Source organism: Sparus aurata, chromosome 2, assembly GCF_900880675.1.
Source record: "Sparus aurata chromosome 2, fSpaAur1.1, whole genome shotgun sequence".
Classification (NCBI taxonomy): Eukaryota; Metazoa; Chordata; class Actinopteri; order Spariformes; family Sparidae; genus Sparus; species Sparus aurata.
The window spans coordinates 23,568,074-23,581,869 of NC_044188.1; the positions used below are offsets into that span (position 1 = coordinate 23,568,074).

At 41.1% G+C, this 13,796-nt stretch overlaps 1 protein-coding gene across 15 annotated transcripts in view; it reads right to left on the bottom strand.

Annotated features, from left to right (window-relative positions):
- The window catches only part of gramd1bb (GRAM domain containing 1Bb), a 138,275-nt gene that overhangs the window by 68,633 nt on the left and 55,846 nt on the right, over positions 1-13,796 (bottom strand). For 11 of the 15 annotated variants that reach the window (XM_030438886.1, XM_030438869.1, XM_030438933.1 and 8 more), the window contains exons 2-3: positions 11,550-12,757; positions 3,461-3,550 (exon numbers count right to left, since the gene is read on the bottom strand). In XM_030438886.1, coding sequence (XP_030294746.1) covers positions 3,461-3,550; positions 11,550-11,959 — 500 coding nt within the window. In that variant the 5' untranslated portion in view covers positions 11,960-12,757. Of the gene's footprint in view, positions 1-1,521; positions 1,776-3,460; positions 3,551-11,549; positions 12,758-13,796 lie in introns of those variants that run through there. The other 4 variants (XM_030438942.1, XM_030439001.1, XM_030438948.1 and 1 more) reach the window with 2 other exon arrangements.

Consider the following 13,796-nt stretch of genomic DNA (forward strand, 5'->3'; position numbering starts at 1 on the left):
ACCGCTCCATTCTCAGGTCTCTTCTGTTCAACACCTAAATGTTGCCACTAGCTCAGATTAAATAAAACAACAAACTGTCCTACCATAATTATGCAGATGACACACCGATTTATATAACAACATCACCAGGTGACTAATGGTCTCATACAGGCACTGAGTAAGTGCATTGAACGAATCAATGACTGGATCTGCCAAAAATGTCTACAGTTGAACATCGATAAAACTGTAAATCAGCCAAAGAAGAACCGTTACATCTCAGTGCTCAGCTGACCACTAATCAAGCCAGAAATCTTGTGGTAGCCATGGACTCAGACTTAGACTTTAATAACAACATACGGATAGTTAAAAAATCAGCCTACTGTCACCCTACAAGTATATGGACACTAAGATGATTTTGTCTCAGCTGGACTTACTGTAGAAAACCTGTCCAATGCGTTTGTGGGTTCAACTGGTGTAACACCTTACAGGTCTCTCTAAAAAGCAGACCAGACAGCTGCAGCTGATTCAGAACACTGCTGCTGCTCCAGTTCTCAGGTAATGACACTGGCTTCCTGTTTGTCAAAGAATAGATGTTCAAATGCTGTTCTTGGTTTCTAAAGCACTGAATGGTCTGGGGTTAATATACATGTCTGACCTGCTGCTACGTAATGAACCATCCAGAACCTCTCAGGTAGTCTGGGATAGAGTTCCCTTACTGTCAGTCAAAACTAAACACTGAGAAGCAGCATTCAGATTTCATGCACCACACATCTGCAGCAAAGTTACAGAAAACTTGAGATCTGCTCAGATTCACAGTTTGTTTGCTTTTCTGTTTGACACTTCACTATGGCTGTCTTATTCCATTATAAACTTCTATTTCATTTTATACTGTTTAAACCCTTTACTTATGTATCTCACTTCATCATATCTTCTTTTATTACCTTGTGTAACAACACTGTGTGTTTGAAAGATGCTACACGAAAAACTTGCCTCGCTTTGAATGGGGAAATATGAGTCCTGCATGCATTTCATGGACAACCTCAGGTGAAACATATACACAATACTATAAATTGACCCACTGAGGACATGTCTCACAATGTGTGATCCCGATTCACAACTCGCATTCATGTGCTGCGTCATCTTCACTGATGACTCATATTACACCGTCTCAGCAAAGTCACATTGTGATATTACATAACCCCATCTGCAGTTATAGTGGAGGAGTTGAACTTAGTAGAAGCCTCGGATGCAAACACACATAAATGACTGCAAATGAGCAAACTTGCCCTCACGTCTTCCCTCCCTGAAGCAACGCAGATGCCCAGAAAATCTGGCAAGAGGCAGCCAAAAATCACAGCTAGTGGTACACATTAGCCTGCTGTTAATTCACCAGAAAAAACGCAGCTGCACATAGCACACTGAGCAAACTGCAGCACACAAGACAAACAGACAGATGCGGCGAGAGCAAAAAAACAAGCCTGGCGCACGGAGGCGGCGAGACAGGTAGAGAGGCAGCGGTGCAAGAAATGCAGCTGTTTTTACCTGCAGAGGAGACATGACATTCCGTGCCCTCTAAAGCCGGCTACAGAACGCTGCTCTCCCTGCAGCTGCTGCAGACGCCCCTCACTAGCTATCCCCAGCACAGCAAAGAGAAGAGCAGCGAGAAATCCCATAGGTTTGACAGATACCGCTTCCTAATTCGAGCAAGTGGAGACACTGAGCGAGGAGAGTGCGCGGGAGGGAGAGCCAGAGAGAGGAACATGGGGAAGAGTGCAGGACAGAGAGAACGAGTGGAGGTGTAGTGAACAGTAGATAGAGCAATGAGAGCAAAGGCAGCCGAGTGGGTGCTTATTACGAGGCTAGACGAAGAGGATTGCTACACATTTTCTGTTTCAGTTCCACCTTTAACCGAACGTTCCTTCGACATATTTTGGAAGACAGAACTACTCATTTCAAGGTCAATACCTTTGCCAAAAGCTGGAAGGGGTTAAAGTTGGCTGCGATTTGGTGCAAAAGCTGTCCTTGGTCCAACATCAGTTTAAAGTTTTACAGTGATTTAGATCAGATACTTCAGTCATTTTATATACCCTTTTAATTAAGTCAAAATAACTCAATTTCACTTCATTTTCATAACTGCATTTATGTGCTGGTGGTTAAATCTCAAATCTGCAAGCTTTTAGCTGCTAAATGGTATTAAATCAAGGACGATCTTGCTGAAAAACACAAAAACAAAACAAATCATAGACCAAAATCAGGACTGTATCTTTATATTGCTGTTAAATATCTGGACACTGACATCTTTCATTCTGTCTTAAAACTTAATTGACCCTAAAATCTACGTTGTAGGGCAAGCAAAGATAATGACCCCTGCATCAGCGCACTTATAAAGTGAACAAGAACTATTTCAAGGCAAAATGAATGTATATGAAAAGTTTTGAAATCCAGATAGTTCTACTTTCCTGACACATCCTCCTCCTAATCCCCCGGTAGGCAAGACATCACTCGCCTAGTTTCCTTCTGGCTACATGACTTCACTGCAGGTATAAGGTATAAAACCGCATATCACATCCCAAGACACCAGGCACACACACATACACGCACACACACACGCACACGCACGCACACACACACACACACACACACACACACACACACACACACACGTCTGTGCTTAAAACAAACACCTACACACACCTACACAGCAGGTTCTATGACTGATTTGATGTCCAAGCCTGTCACTGGTGCCCCTGTGACAACTGCAGCATATTCCAAGGGGATACAGAGCTAATGATACTGCCTGTCTCTCAACTGAAGGGAAGTAGAGGCTGTAGGAGTAGTTACACATAGAATTACATAGGTAGATACCTTAAAAAGTTCAGTTCAGACAGTTCATACTAACAAAAAAGCTTTTTTTGTAATATACCTTTCAAGTACACAAAAGCCCTCTATGCTTTTTTGTCCTCATTAATGTCATGTTATTGCTTCATTTGCACAGAATAAGTCTCTTCCAAGACAGCCGCGTTAGCTGGCCGAAGGCTTGAATTTGTTGGAAAACAATTAAAAGCCACCACAAACACACAGGGACAGGTTATGTAGCAAAGCTTTTGAGCACTAATATGAAGAGGAAGCGCCCTCTGGTGGAGAATGCATGCAAGACAGACTGATGTGGGCAGAAATCAGGGAATACATTGACATTTTGAGTTGATTATTCTTGCCAGTAGCATGAATCTAAACGTGACCTGGTAGAACAGACACAAAAACTGTCCTGTGTGTGGCCTGACTTACCCTTGGACCCATTGTAACAAAGCTGTAAAAAATAATTTAACAGTTTTAACATTTGCTGGATATCTCCAGCATTCAGTGCCTGAGTCTCAAGTCACATTTTCATTACTTCTTTGAATCTCTCTTCTGAGAATGAGGCCCAATCAGAGATAACACACACATGCACACATACAAACAACAACATACACATATCGCTCACCTCTCCTCTCGGATTAATGGAGTCAGGAAGCGAGAGCTGTCATCTTCGTGGCTGCTCTGCAGGCTGCTCTGCTGACTGCTCTGCTGACTGCTGCATGGCGAGAAAGAGATGCGAGGCTGTCAATCATTACGGCACGGCTGGTTGATGGTGCATGTTCATTTCATCTTGTGTTATCCAAGGAAAAGGTTAATGTGAGTTATCTCATGAATCAGTGATTTTAGCTCATCTATTAGTTACTGTGTAAACTGCCATGAAATATTTGCCCCTGCACGCAAGAAACACTGGGTGACAAACATGCATGGCATAAATAGACTTCCTTGTATAAACTGAACAATTAGTTTTACAAACACAACATTTTATAGGGACCTGCAGGACAATCACAGTCTGTCGGTCATAAGTGTGTTGTTGCTTGGCCAAACAATTCAAGATCCTGCATCAAATATACACAGCAACAATCACAACTATGTGGCAACTGCCAATATGTGCAGTATATGGCATGTTGGTCTGCACAGTGGCATTAGTCCTGTCCTGTACATGCAAGTATCAAGTGATAACACTAGAGGGGGCTACATCACATGGGCTATGCAAGAGATAAGGCTTCTGATAATACCTAAGAGGGTTACAGGAGTGTCAATGAGTCGTTAAATCACTAAAGAAGGCATGTTTAAGAGATCTCTGACTGTAATTACCATACAAAAAAACAATGCTAGTTCAAGTTTAAGTTAGTTAAGTAGATTATTGTTAACTAGTTACTGTAAGATGCACACATGATTGAGATTACATTGTATGACAGCGAATGATTTCCTTTTTTTCCCACGATTCTCCTGTCATTCCAACAACACTTGCCGGATTAAAGCTGGTCTATTGGGAAAGTTTCTTCATTAATTCCCACTCTAACTCCACAGGGCGCTCTAATCCGATTCCAACAGTAGCAGTGCTCTACTCGAGGTTTGAGGGGACGCTTGAACGTGAGAAAAAAAAGATGATTTTGAGAGTTGAGATAATTTTGGTACACTAAGGATGCTCTCTGGAAATAGGTTGCTATAGTACACTTTATGCAGCCACTTAACCTTGTGTCGAGCCTTGAAATGCTATTTTATCTTAAAAGAGGTGAAACGATCTACTCAATATCAACCTATCTTTACCCACTTAAACTAAATAATACTGAAAGCAAATTATCTCAGCTGCTTGGCAAATGTATTATGCTTCAAAAATGTTCAGGTGTAACTCTGAGTAAGTGTCAGCTTTAAACAGTTTTATACTGAAAATGAGCGGCGTGCAGAGAAATAAAGCTGCATTTAGGTTGAAAAATGTTATATTACAATGAAAAAATACTTAAGAACTAAGAAGTCCAGCGTACGTGCCATTCCTAAATTTGGGCAGCTGTTATGGATCCATATTAAAATGATACTGTGCATGTATGCTGACTCAGGACACAGATATGATTAATGTTCTTAAAAAGACTCTGCACTGAATATCATCAGGGGACTCATTTAGAAACTGCTGACTTTTCACCAGCGCACAACAGCCCACCATGGGTGAAAAAAGGAAGATCTTTTTGTGGAATATCAGTTGCACTGCTATCCCTCATATCACAGCTCCAGTCTCCTCTGCAGCAGGTGTGGCATGTCTGCAAGCTGTTCTCTCAGAGGGAAGACACGTGTGCTGTACAAGCAGATGTGTTTGGTCGAGTGTATTTTCGAATAAGCGTTCGTACTTGCGTCCCCGTCTTTAGGCGGTGTTTTCGATTGAAATCAAGAGGACAAAAAGTTGACATGTGCCCTCACCAAATTATTCATGACTCATAAACAATTGATATGCCCTCTGAATATGATAGCGAGGAGGCGGAACAAAACACTGTCAATTGTAATGTGGAGTTGCTGTGACAACAATCTACAGTGCCCAGTAAAACCCCCACAAATCATTCAGTATTTGCATAAGTTTAAGCATCACATTATCTTCTAGTCACAGACTTCCAGTCTTTAAATATGTGGCTGTCAATGATGTTTATATATCAAAAATTGTTTGAACTGATACTGTAATTTGAAATACATCAGAACCAATGACATTGTGAGATGCCTAAAATGTGATGCAATCATCATTTCTAAGGTCATCAATGGTATTTCTGATCCAAGGCCATTCTGTTGAAACAGTTAGACTTGCAAAATGCTTTTCCATTCTTTTTGAGACCATGAAAGCTGCTCAATTGCTCAACAAGTTCTCAACTAACAAGTTATTTAAGCAACTTTTCATCATCTTACTGCTTCTGTGATTAAACAATGTGAAGAACTTGCAGGCTTATTAACATTTGTTCAAATGGTGACTGTGCGAGTTTGTGTGTCTGAAATATTTAAATGTTTGGGCGAGGTGGAGGCAGTGAAGCCTGGTGAAAGATACTGCACCACTTCCTCAAAATAGCCCTGCTTTTATCAGCCCGCTGAACAGCAGATTCCACTGTGTCTGCAAGCTTCCACTGTTCCCAATCTTACATACAAACATTGACAGTTCGGACATCCTGTGTGTATCTGTTGTGTGGACTGGATGTGAGAGACACGTAATAAAACAATGCAACATCGAGGAACAGGCTCCAGTTGCAGTCAGAGCAAAATAAAATTAAAAATCGGATATATTCTCATGATTTTATACCCAATCGGAAAAGCTTAAACCAGTCACTAAATTCCATATAGTATTTCAGATAATATCTCCATCGGCTGAATTAGCCTGCTTTTACATCAATTAATTTCTGACCACCTTTTAATCATTGCTGTATATCATCTGATGCACTGCAGAATAAAAAAATCAAAAAAATCAGTTAAAGCTTAATAAAACGTGTTTGAACACCAACAGTAATCGTACTGTCCCCATGAGCAGGACACCAAGTTAACAGTGCTCACAATGCACAATTAATATTATGACAAGCTGTACTTAACCAACATTTTTCAGGAATTTGAACCAAAATACTCAAGAAAAAAAACCCAGAGGGTAAAAGTGCTGGGCAGCCATGAACGTTATCCTTGCTGGAGGTAAAGGTCCAGCGTCTGTGAAGCTGACAGAAACGCCTCAGCTACAAACAATGTAATCATTACACTGGCTTGACACACAGCACTGGTGTTTAAGATTCAGTCACACAGTCAAAACTTTTGACATTTTCCAGTTGCTACTTTTGTCTGTATATAATCAATTATCATATCTCAGTCAGACTTAAACTGACACAAACATAGGACTATTCAATAAGTGTGTCTTGCTTCTAGTTCAAATAAAATGGTTTACTATATATGGTATATAGTCCAGGCACAATCCCCACAGACAGCAGTGGAACAAACTGCATACATGAATCAACAACCTAAATAAACCTTTTAAGAACTAGTACTTGAGTCAATTGTCTATTCAGATTTAAAATTCATGACATGAGTCATAAAAAATAAAATGAAAATCTGAAAAAAAATTTTTAAAAGTTCTTCTCCTTAAAGTTTAAAATAAACTTGGTCTTGTAGAACAAGGCATTTATACTGTATGAGACACTAGTGGGTTCAACACTGATGCAGTGTCACTTTGATTTTGCCTGTTCCACTTTGTACGGCTGTTTGACATGTGCACATAAGAACACATCTGCAGGTAATGGTCAATAAAATACGTTTTATTTGAACATACCTTTGCAAAACCATGTAGTCACAAAACAATATATCTCAGCAATTAGTCATTGGTGCCAAAGAAGGGAAATTAAAAGATAGCTCACCTCACAAACCAAACCAGAACTCTTTGTGCAGTCAGGGAGTTAGAGATCGTTTTACCTATTGTAATGGTAATCTTTATAAAGTCTAAAAAGTCAGCCAGACAGCTGCAGTGTATTCAGTCCTCACTTGAGCCAGTCTGCTTCATCAGTACTTGTTGACTGGTCTAAAAGGATATGAAACCCCCTCACACCACGCTTATTTGACGTCAGAATGGTTGGGGTGGCTGCAGCCGTCAATTTCTGGGAACTTTGCGAAACAGACAATCTGAAACCCACACCCGCTTCTCATTGGGATTGGTCACCAGGTGGGAAAGTATGCACAGTGTGAACTTTATCCAGCTTACTTTATTTGTTACAGAGCTACTTCTATCACTGCTCACATGTCAACCAAGTCTAACATTATAAATGCTTTCCAGGAGAAACTGTTCAACCATGTGTACCATTACTCCAATATTTTAAACATTTGCCACCATGTCGCCCTTCTCTGTGACTAGGGGTGGAAATCACAGAGTAACTCACTATATCATATGATTCACAACATGTTGCCCACAATAACAAAAGCATAAGGATACATTCTGTGATGATTAATACATTGCAAAACAATCACCTGTCATTATATCACAATATCTGTCTAACTGAAGAATACAAAATACCCTTAAAAAGGTAAAGTGCAGGAATCATGACGAAACAATGTATATAAAGTGCACACAGTCTTGGCTTAGTGCCTCTTTGTCACACACTGACTGCAACCTGTCCATACCCACGTGTGCTATCATTCCAGTGTGAAATACTACTACTAATAATTTAAACTGGCAAAATGCAGAGCTGCCACAAAGCAGAACAGTCCTGGAGATACAATGTTTAAAGGATGAATACAACCACGGCTCGCTACAATCTTTTCAATCAGCGTAAATTAACACAAGTTTACACCACAAAGAGCTATGGAATAACTTGTCTGGGAAGTCAAGCTGTCAGAAGAATCTTTTTAGATCACCTGCATGTTCTGATAAAAAAAAAAAAAAAAAGTTATTTGGCGCCAGTGTATCGATAATTGTATTACAAGAATCGATATTTTTTCCCACCCATGACCTATGACGGTTAGCTTTTCACCTTGCTCGCTATAAATACCTTTGAGTTTGTTAAGAAGTTAGTTCTGAGTGAAACCCGGCCCAGAGTCCAAGAAAGTGGAACACATCATCCAAGTCCTCAGATCTTTGGAGAATGTCTTGTCCTGGGCACCAGTAAGACAATCAGCAGCCTTGTCTCTAACCCTATTAAGTTCAGTAAAAGTTTTCTGATGATTCAGCCTTTATGAAATTAAACTGGGTGTGTTGATGTAGACAGTAGCTGCACTAAGATTCTTATACCCCTGTTTGTTCTGCTGCATACCATTTTAGCTTCTTATAGCATTTATTATTGTGACAAGCACCTTGAATTGTTGTTGAAAGTCTGTATATTAATAAATGTGCCTTGCCTTGCATTGCTGCAGGTGTAGCTAATATTAGAGCAACATGAGCTGAATCTTATGTACTACATGCTCACAAATGACCATGCTCCTTCCTCTATATGGCTATAAGACCAGAGGCATTGTGCATTCATGGCACTATTGAGACACTACATAAATTAATAAGAAATTAAAGGCACCCAAGGCAGTTATAATAAACGGATGTGAGCAAAAGTGCTGACATTAATCAGAACACATCTATGTGCAAGGACGCATAACAAGCAGAATTTGTCATGTAACATTATACACCATGTACGACTTAACTGAAGATAAACATACAGATCTGGATTATTTATGTCACTCTTATGCTGCTTTAAGCCTGTAGGTGTTTCATATACCACACGCAGCTAGTTACAAGCAGCAGCTTGAGGAGGAGCCATGTCATCTTAACGCCACAGTGTGGTATTAAGCCGAGGAGCCCTTGTTAGAACAGTCCACATTACGCCCTGAGGGGAAATCGGGCTTTACTTATGATGTGCTGGATAATGACAGTATTTCACACTCAGGGATGCTGTCGGGGTTATGCACTCGTGCCTCTGGAGAGATGGTGTCTTCCACTCAGACAAAGATAACACATTGATGGAGTGTGTAATGAACCTGTTCCTGGCAGCCATCTGTTATCAGCGAAAACTCATAGGATGCAGCAAAGACAGAGGAGAAATAACTACCAGATATTCAATTTGTCATCTCTTAGAACTGCACTCGTCCAAAAATGGCTAAAAATGACTAAAGAGGGGCACATCAGACCAATTTTCCCGTGACTAGTTAGAATACAATTAATCAAGCAGAAGATCAAAGTGAAACTGATACACTGCATGAATTCTGCAAATGGAAAAAAATTGCTCAAGTTGGCTCAATATTTTTACAACAGCAACTCAGTGAAGGCTCTAAGCTCAGCAGATTATCGCATGGCACCAGAGAGTGCTCCAGACTCTCAAGTAAAATTACAATCTAGACTTCACTTAGTGCTGCAACACAGACACACACATTCTCATAAAGTAAACTATAAAAACCTTTTGAAAAGCTTCATCTAATACGAGTGGTAAAATTGAATGTAGTTCATCCATGATATGTATGGATCCTACACATAGTTTAACACACATGTGAACCTTGGATTTATTTCAAAACTTCCTGATTTTTGTCTTTTTTGTTTGGTTATGCAGTCAGTGATTGAGGGTATTTTAGCATTAATAATTCACATAAACTGAGCCGACCTACCTTCTACTTATGAACTTTGTAAACAGCATAAATACATATAGGAAGTATGTCAAAAACTCTCTGCTTGTAAAAGGCAGTGTAAGCACCAACAGCTTATAAAATCTAGACGACTGCTCTGCTTCATTAAAGCAATATCATTTGTTTAGTCACATTGAACACACTGCCAAAATTGCTAAATAAAAAGTCTGGATATTCAGTAAGGTAATGTCAGGATATGACATCTTCTGCCAAGAGGTGGGGGTCGTTTGTCCACTTTAATGTAACAATTGAGTGCTGAATATTTCATATATTTTAAGTTTTGTGATCCTTTTTACCCCTATATAAAACATTAACTTGGCATACTCATTAAGTTATCTTTATAATACATTGGTCCCTCCACATAAGTTACTCATAGAACCATAAATGCTGTTGTTCAAGTCTGTAAGATTTTGTAAATTTTCATCAGCTTTGTAGGGCTTCATTGAAATCTTTAGTACAGTACATCCAGTTACAATACTTTTGTCCCTGTCACATTCCACCTAACCTTAATTCAGACTGACAACTGAACATTTTGCATAACTATTCCAAATACCTTTTGTCCTGCATTTTTATTAACCTTGAATCTGCGGAAAGTCACATTACTGAAATTGTTAGAATACTTTAAAGGGGCTGATTTGAACTGTATTGACCCCTATCACCTTTCCTATAGTGCCACAACACATACTGTCCCTTTGATTCCAGTGTATCTCACAACAATGCATCCAAAAGGATGAAAAGTATTGATTTTGTAAACCCCTCAACCTTTCCCCGAGTACTGCTAGAAGGCTGACCTTTAAGTTTTAAATGTCCATAGAGTATCTCCTGAGCTATTAGTTTTATACACAACATTGAGTGCACATGAATGAACCCAAGAGGAAGCAACAAGTTCACTTTGTTGAATCTTGGGCAGAGGTCTACGCTCTGTCCATTCAACAATCTTTGTCATTAATTAATATTTTTACAGCTCATGCGTATGAACTACACATTTCTCATAACCTAGGTTTTACCTTCTAACCTTCACAATGTTTATATGAGCTGATATTGCTTTCTTTGATCTGTATAAACCACTAGTTCAATCAAAGCATCAGGATGGATCAGCTTTTATTTAAAAAAACTGATTAGACAGTCTTTTCATTTCAGATCAACGTGCAGCTTTCTCAACACTAGTGCCATGTGCCATTTGGAGTTTTCAACACAGATGTTGTTTTTCAGGACTATGTTCAAGTGAGTGTTGGTAGTCTGACACATGCTACAACACAAGACTGGAATAAAATACAGGGGAATGCATCACATCTAGATGAATTACTCAGACAAAATCACTCTTCCCCTAATTAGATCACTGTTGAATGATTTCTTGGAACCAAAAACAGTTTTACAAAGTAGTAAGACTGAAGAGAACTTAGATATTAAAGCATTCATATATATGAAGGGAAGACATTTTGCTTCTCAGTGGCCAACGTTGAACAGGTATCAAGCTATCTACTAACCCTTGTTCAGTTAGTGATACAACACATTAGTGCAGGTAGCAGGAGCCTTGAAGCAGCATGAAGGTATTAGGGAAGATGTGGGGAGAAGAGGGGAATGGGGAGAGGTGATTCGGGAGGGCCCATACCAACCTGCTGTCACTGGCTTGCTCCTTCTTCTCTCTGACCTTCAGCCACTTCCTCAACAGGAAACGCTTGCGGCGCGGAGAGGCGCTGGGCGTGGAGCATCTCGACCAGGAAGAGGCGGCGTCTTCGTCGCTGGATGGCGTGATCTCAATGGAAGGCAGCTGGAGGTACTCCTTGGAGCTGGAGCGTGATCGGGCCGTCAGGTGGCCCACAGTCAGCCGCCCCTTTTCCATCTCCCTCTCGCTGGGCACGTTCCTCATGCGCCGCATCTTGAAGCGCTTGCGTCGGAGCGTCGGGGTTGAGGAGCTGGATTGCATGGAGCCATCTGACACGTGGTTGCTTCCTCCGTCTGAGTACGCTGGGGCATCGGTTGGAATGCTTACCTGGAGTGAAGGGGGTCTAAGAATGTCGCTCATGGTCCTGACAACCTTTTCTAAAATTAAAATGCCACCCTTAAAGTGTGAGATCCTTGGTTACAAGAATTGACAATTCTCCAGTTCTGCAGCTTGAAGAGCTGTTAGATAAAGTTGAGGTTCAGTGTTAAACTGATGAGGCACAATATAGAGTTCTTGACAATCTTTGGTGGACCTTAAACAGCCCGCTCAGTTCTTCTTGTTTACTTAAGAGTCGTCTCCATGTGCCAGCCAATGGACTGAAAGACGAGCTCAGAGGTCCTGATAGCAGGTATCTTGGGGCTGATCAAGTCCTTGTGCTGCTCCTCAGCTGCTGGTTGATATGTATCAGTTCAGTGGCTGGCTGACAGACTGTGAAGAGCAGTCTTGTGGCAGTAAACTCAGTCTCTCAGGCCGGGAAGGAGAGGGCTGGATTAGATAACAAAGGGGGCTTCTGTTCTGAGAGCAGCAGATGAAACATGTATAAGGCCTGACGGGGAGTGTAACACAACTCCTTTGCTGGTCCTCCCCAGGGACAGGCAGGCCAAATTACACACACCCGCACTTACACATTGGCTATGCTACTGTCTAAGCTGCCAAAGCTGTTACCTTAGCTGCTGTTGCTAATGCTAAAGAGGAAGGCACCAACTGTCAGCCCTTGAATATTGATGCTGATGTTGTGAAAAGGCTTGGAGGTCGTTTGTCGTCACTTTGCGGCCATTTTGAAGTTGCTGCAGCAGAGGAAGATGCTGTCGGCCCACGCTGTGCCCCGAAGTCCGTCTTGCACTGGTCAGGGTGTCGCTGTCTCCATGCAGTTAATGCCTACAGGTTAGAGGGAGGTGATAGGATTGCAAGGAACAGGCAAGGCTGAGGGTGATGATGACCAAGTAAAGCAGCCAAACAACCACTCAAGGCAGATAATCAGAAGAGTAGGCGTGTACAGACACACACACACACACACACACACACACACACACACACACACAGAGGCAGATACCACGATAACCAATCGCAGGAAACAGGCAGAGCCTCTGAAGAGCTGCACAAACAAACACATTTGCATGATCAAATTCAGATCTACTAAACATACAGTGCCTAATCACCACCATTCACCAGCCCAGGTTAATCAATCCCTTAAACCTGTCTTTCCTCAAAATTACATCAAATGTATCACAGACCCTTAAATGTTTTATCAATGTCCACAAGCAAAATCAGAGATAACCTCTATTCATTCCTCGGTACACAATAGTTATTCAATGTGGTGGCTAATTGCTTCATGGGTTAATACCGAAGTGAGTAGGACTTACAAAGAACCCTCTCACCAGATGTCTGACCTTGACTTAGGAGTCGATTTGCTGACATCCTGTTTAATGATACACCCTTGAGTTTTGCTGAATGCTGGCCAACACTGCCAGTTTTGCAGGTGCAACTGTCAAAGCAAATAGAGCAGCGAGATAAAAATATGATGGGAGTACAGGAGAAACCATCACAAAGCAAGCTGTCAGGGTTGAGTGGGAGCCTTGTGGGAAACCCAGATCAAAAATAACGCAGACAAAAAGTCAATACTAAGCACAACCATCTGCGTTCTTCTCAGCCTGCGACATTAGCATCACTAGAATAATTGCTGTGCACATATGGCTTCCTCAGCTGGGCGTCTATGAGGTGAGAAGAAAAAAAAGCAGGGGGAGCTGTTATGTGCAGACTGAGAGGGAAGAGAGAGCGTGCAATGTTCACTACTACTGAGAATAAGTGAATCTATTTCGCAATTGAATTAATCTAAAGTATAGTGGAGTTTGAGTTCTGGCCTGAAGGTTTAGAGGATGTTTCTGGATCAAAGAGCTTGAGGAAGCAACATCTTTGC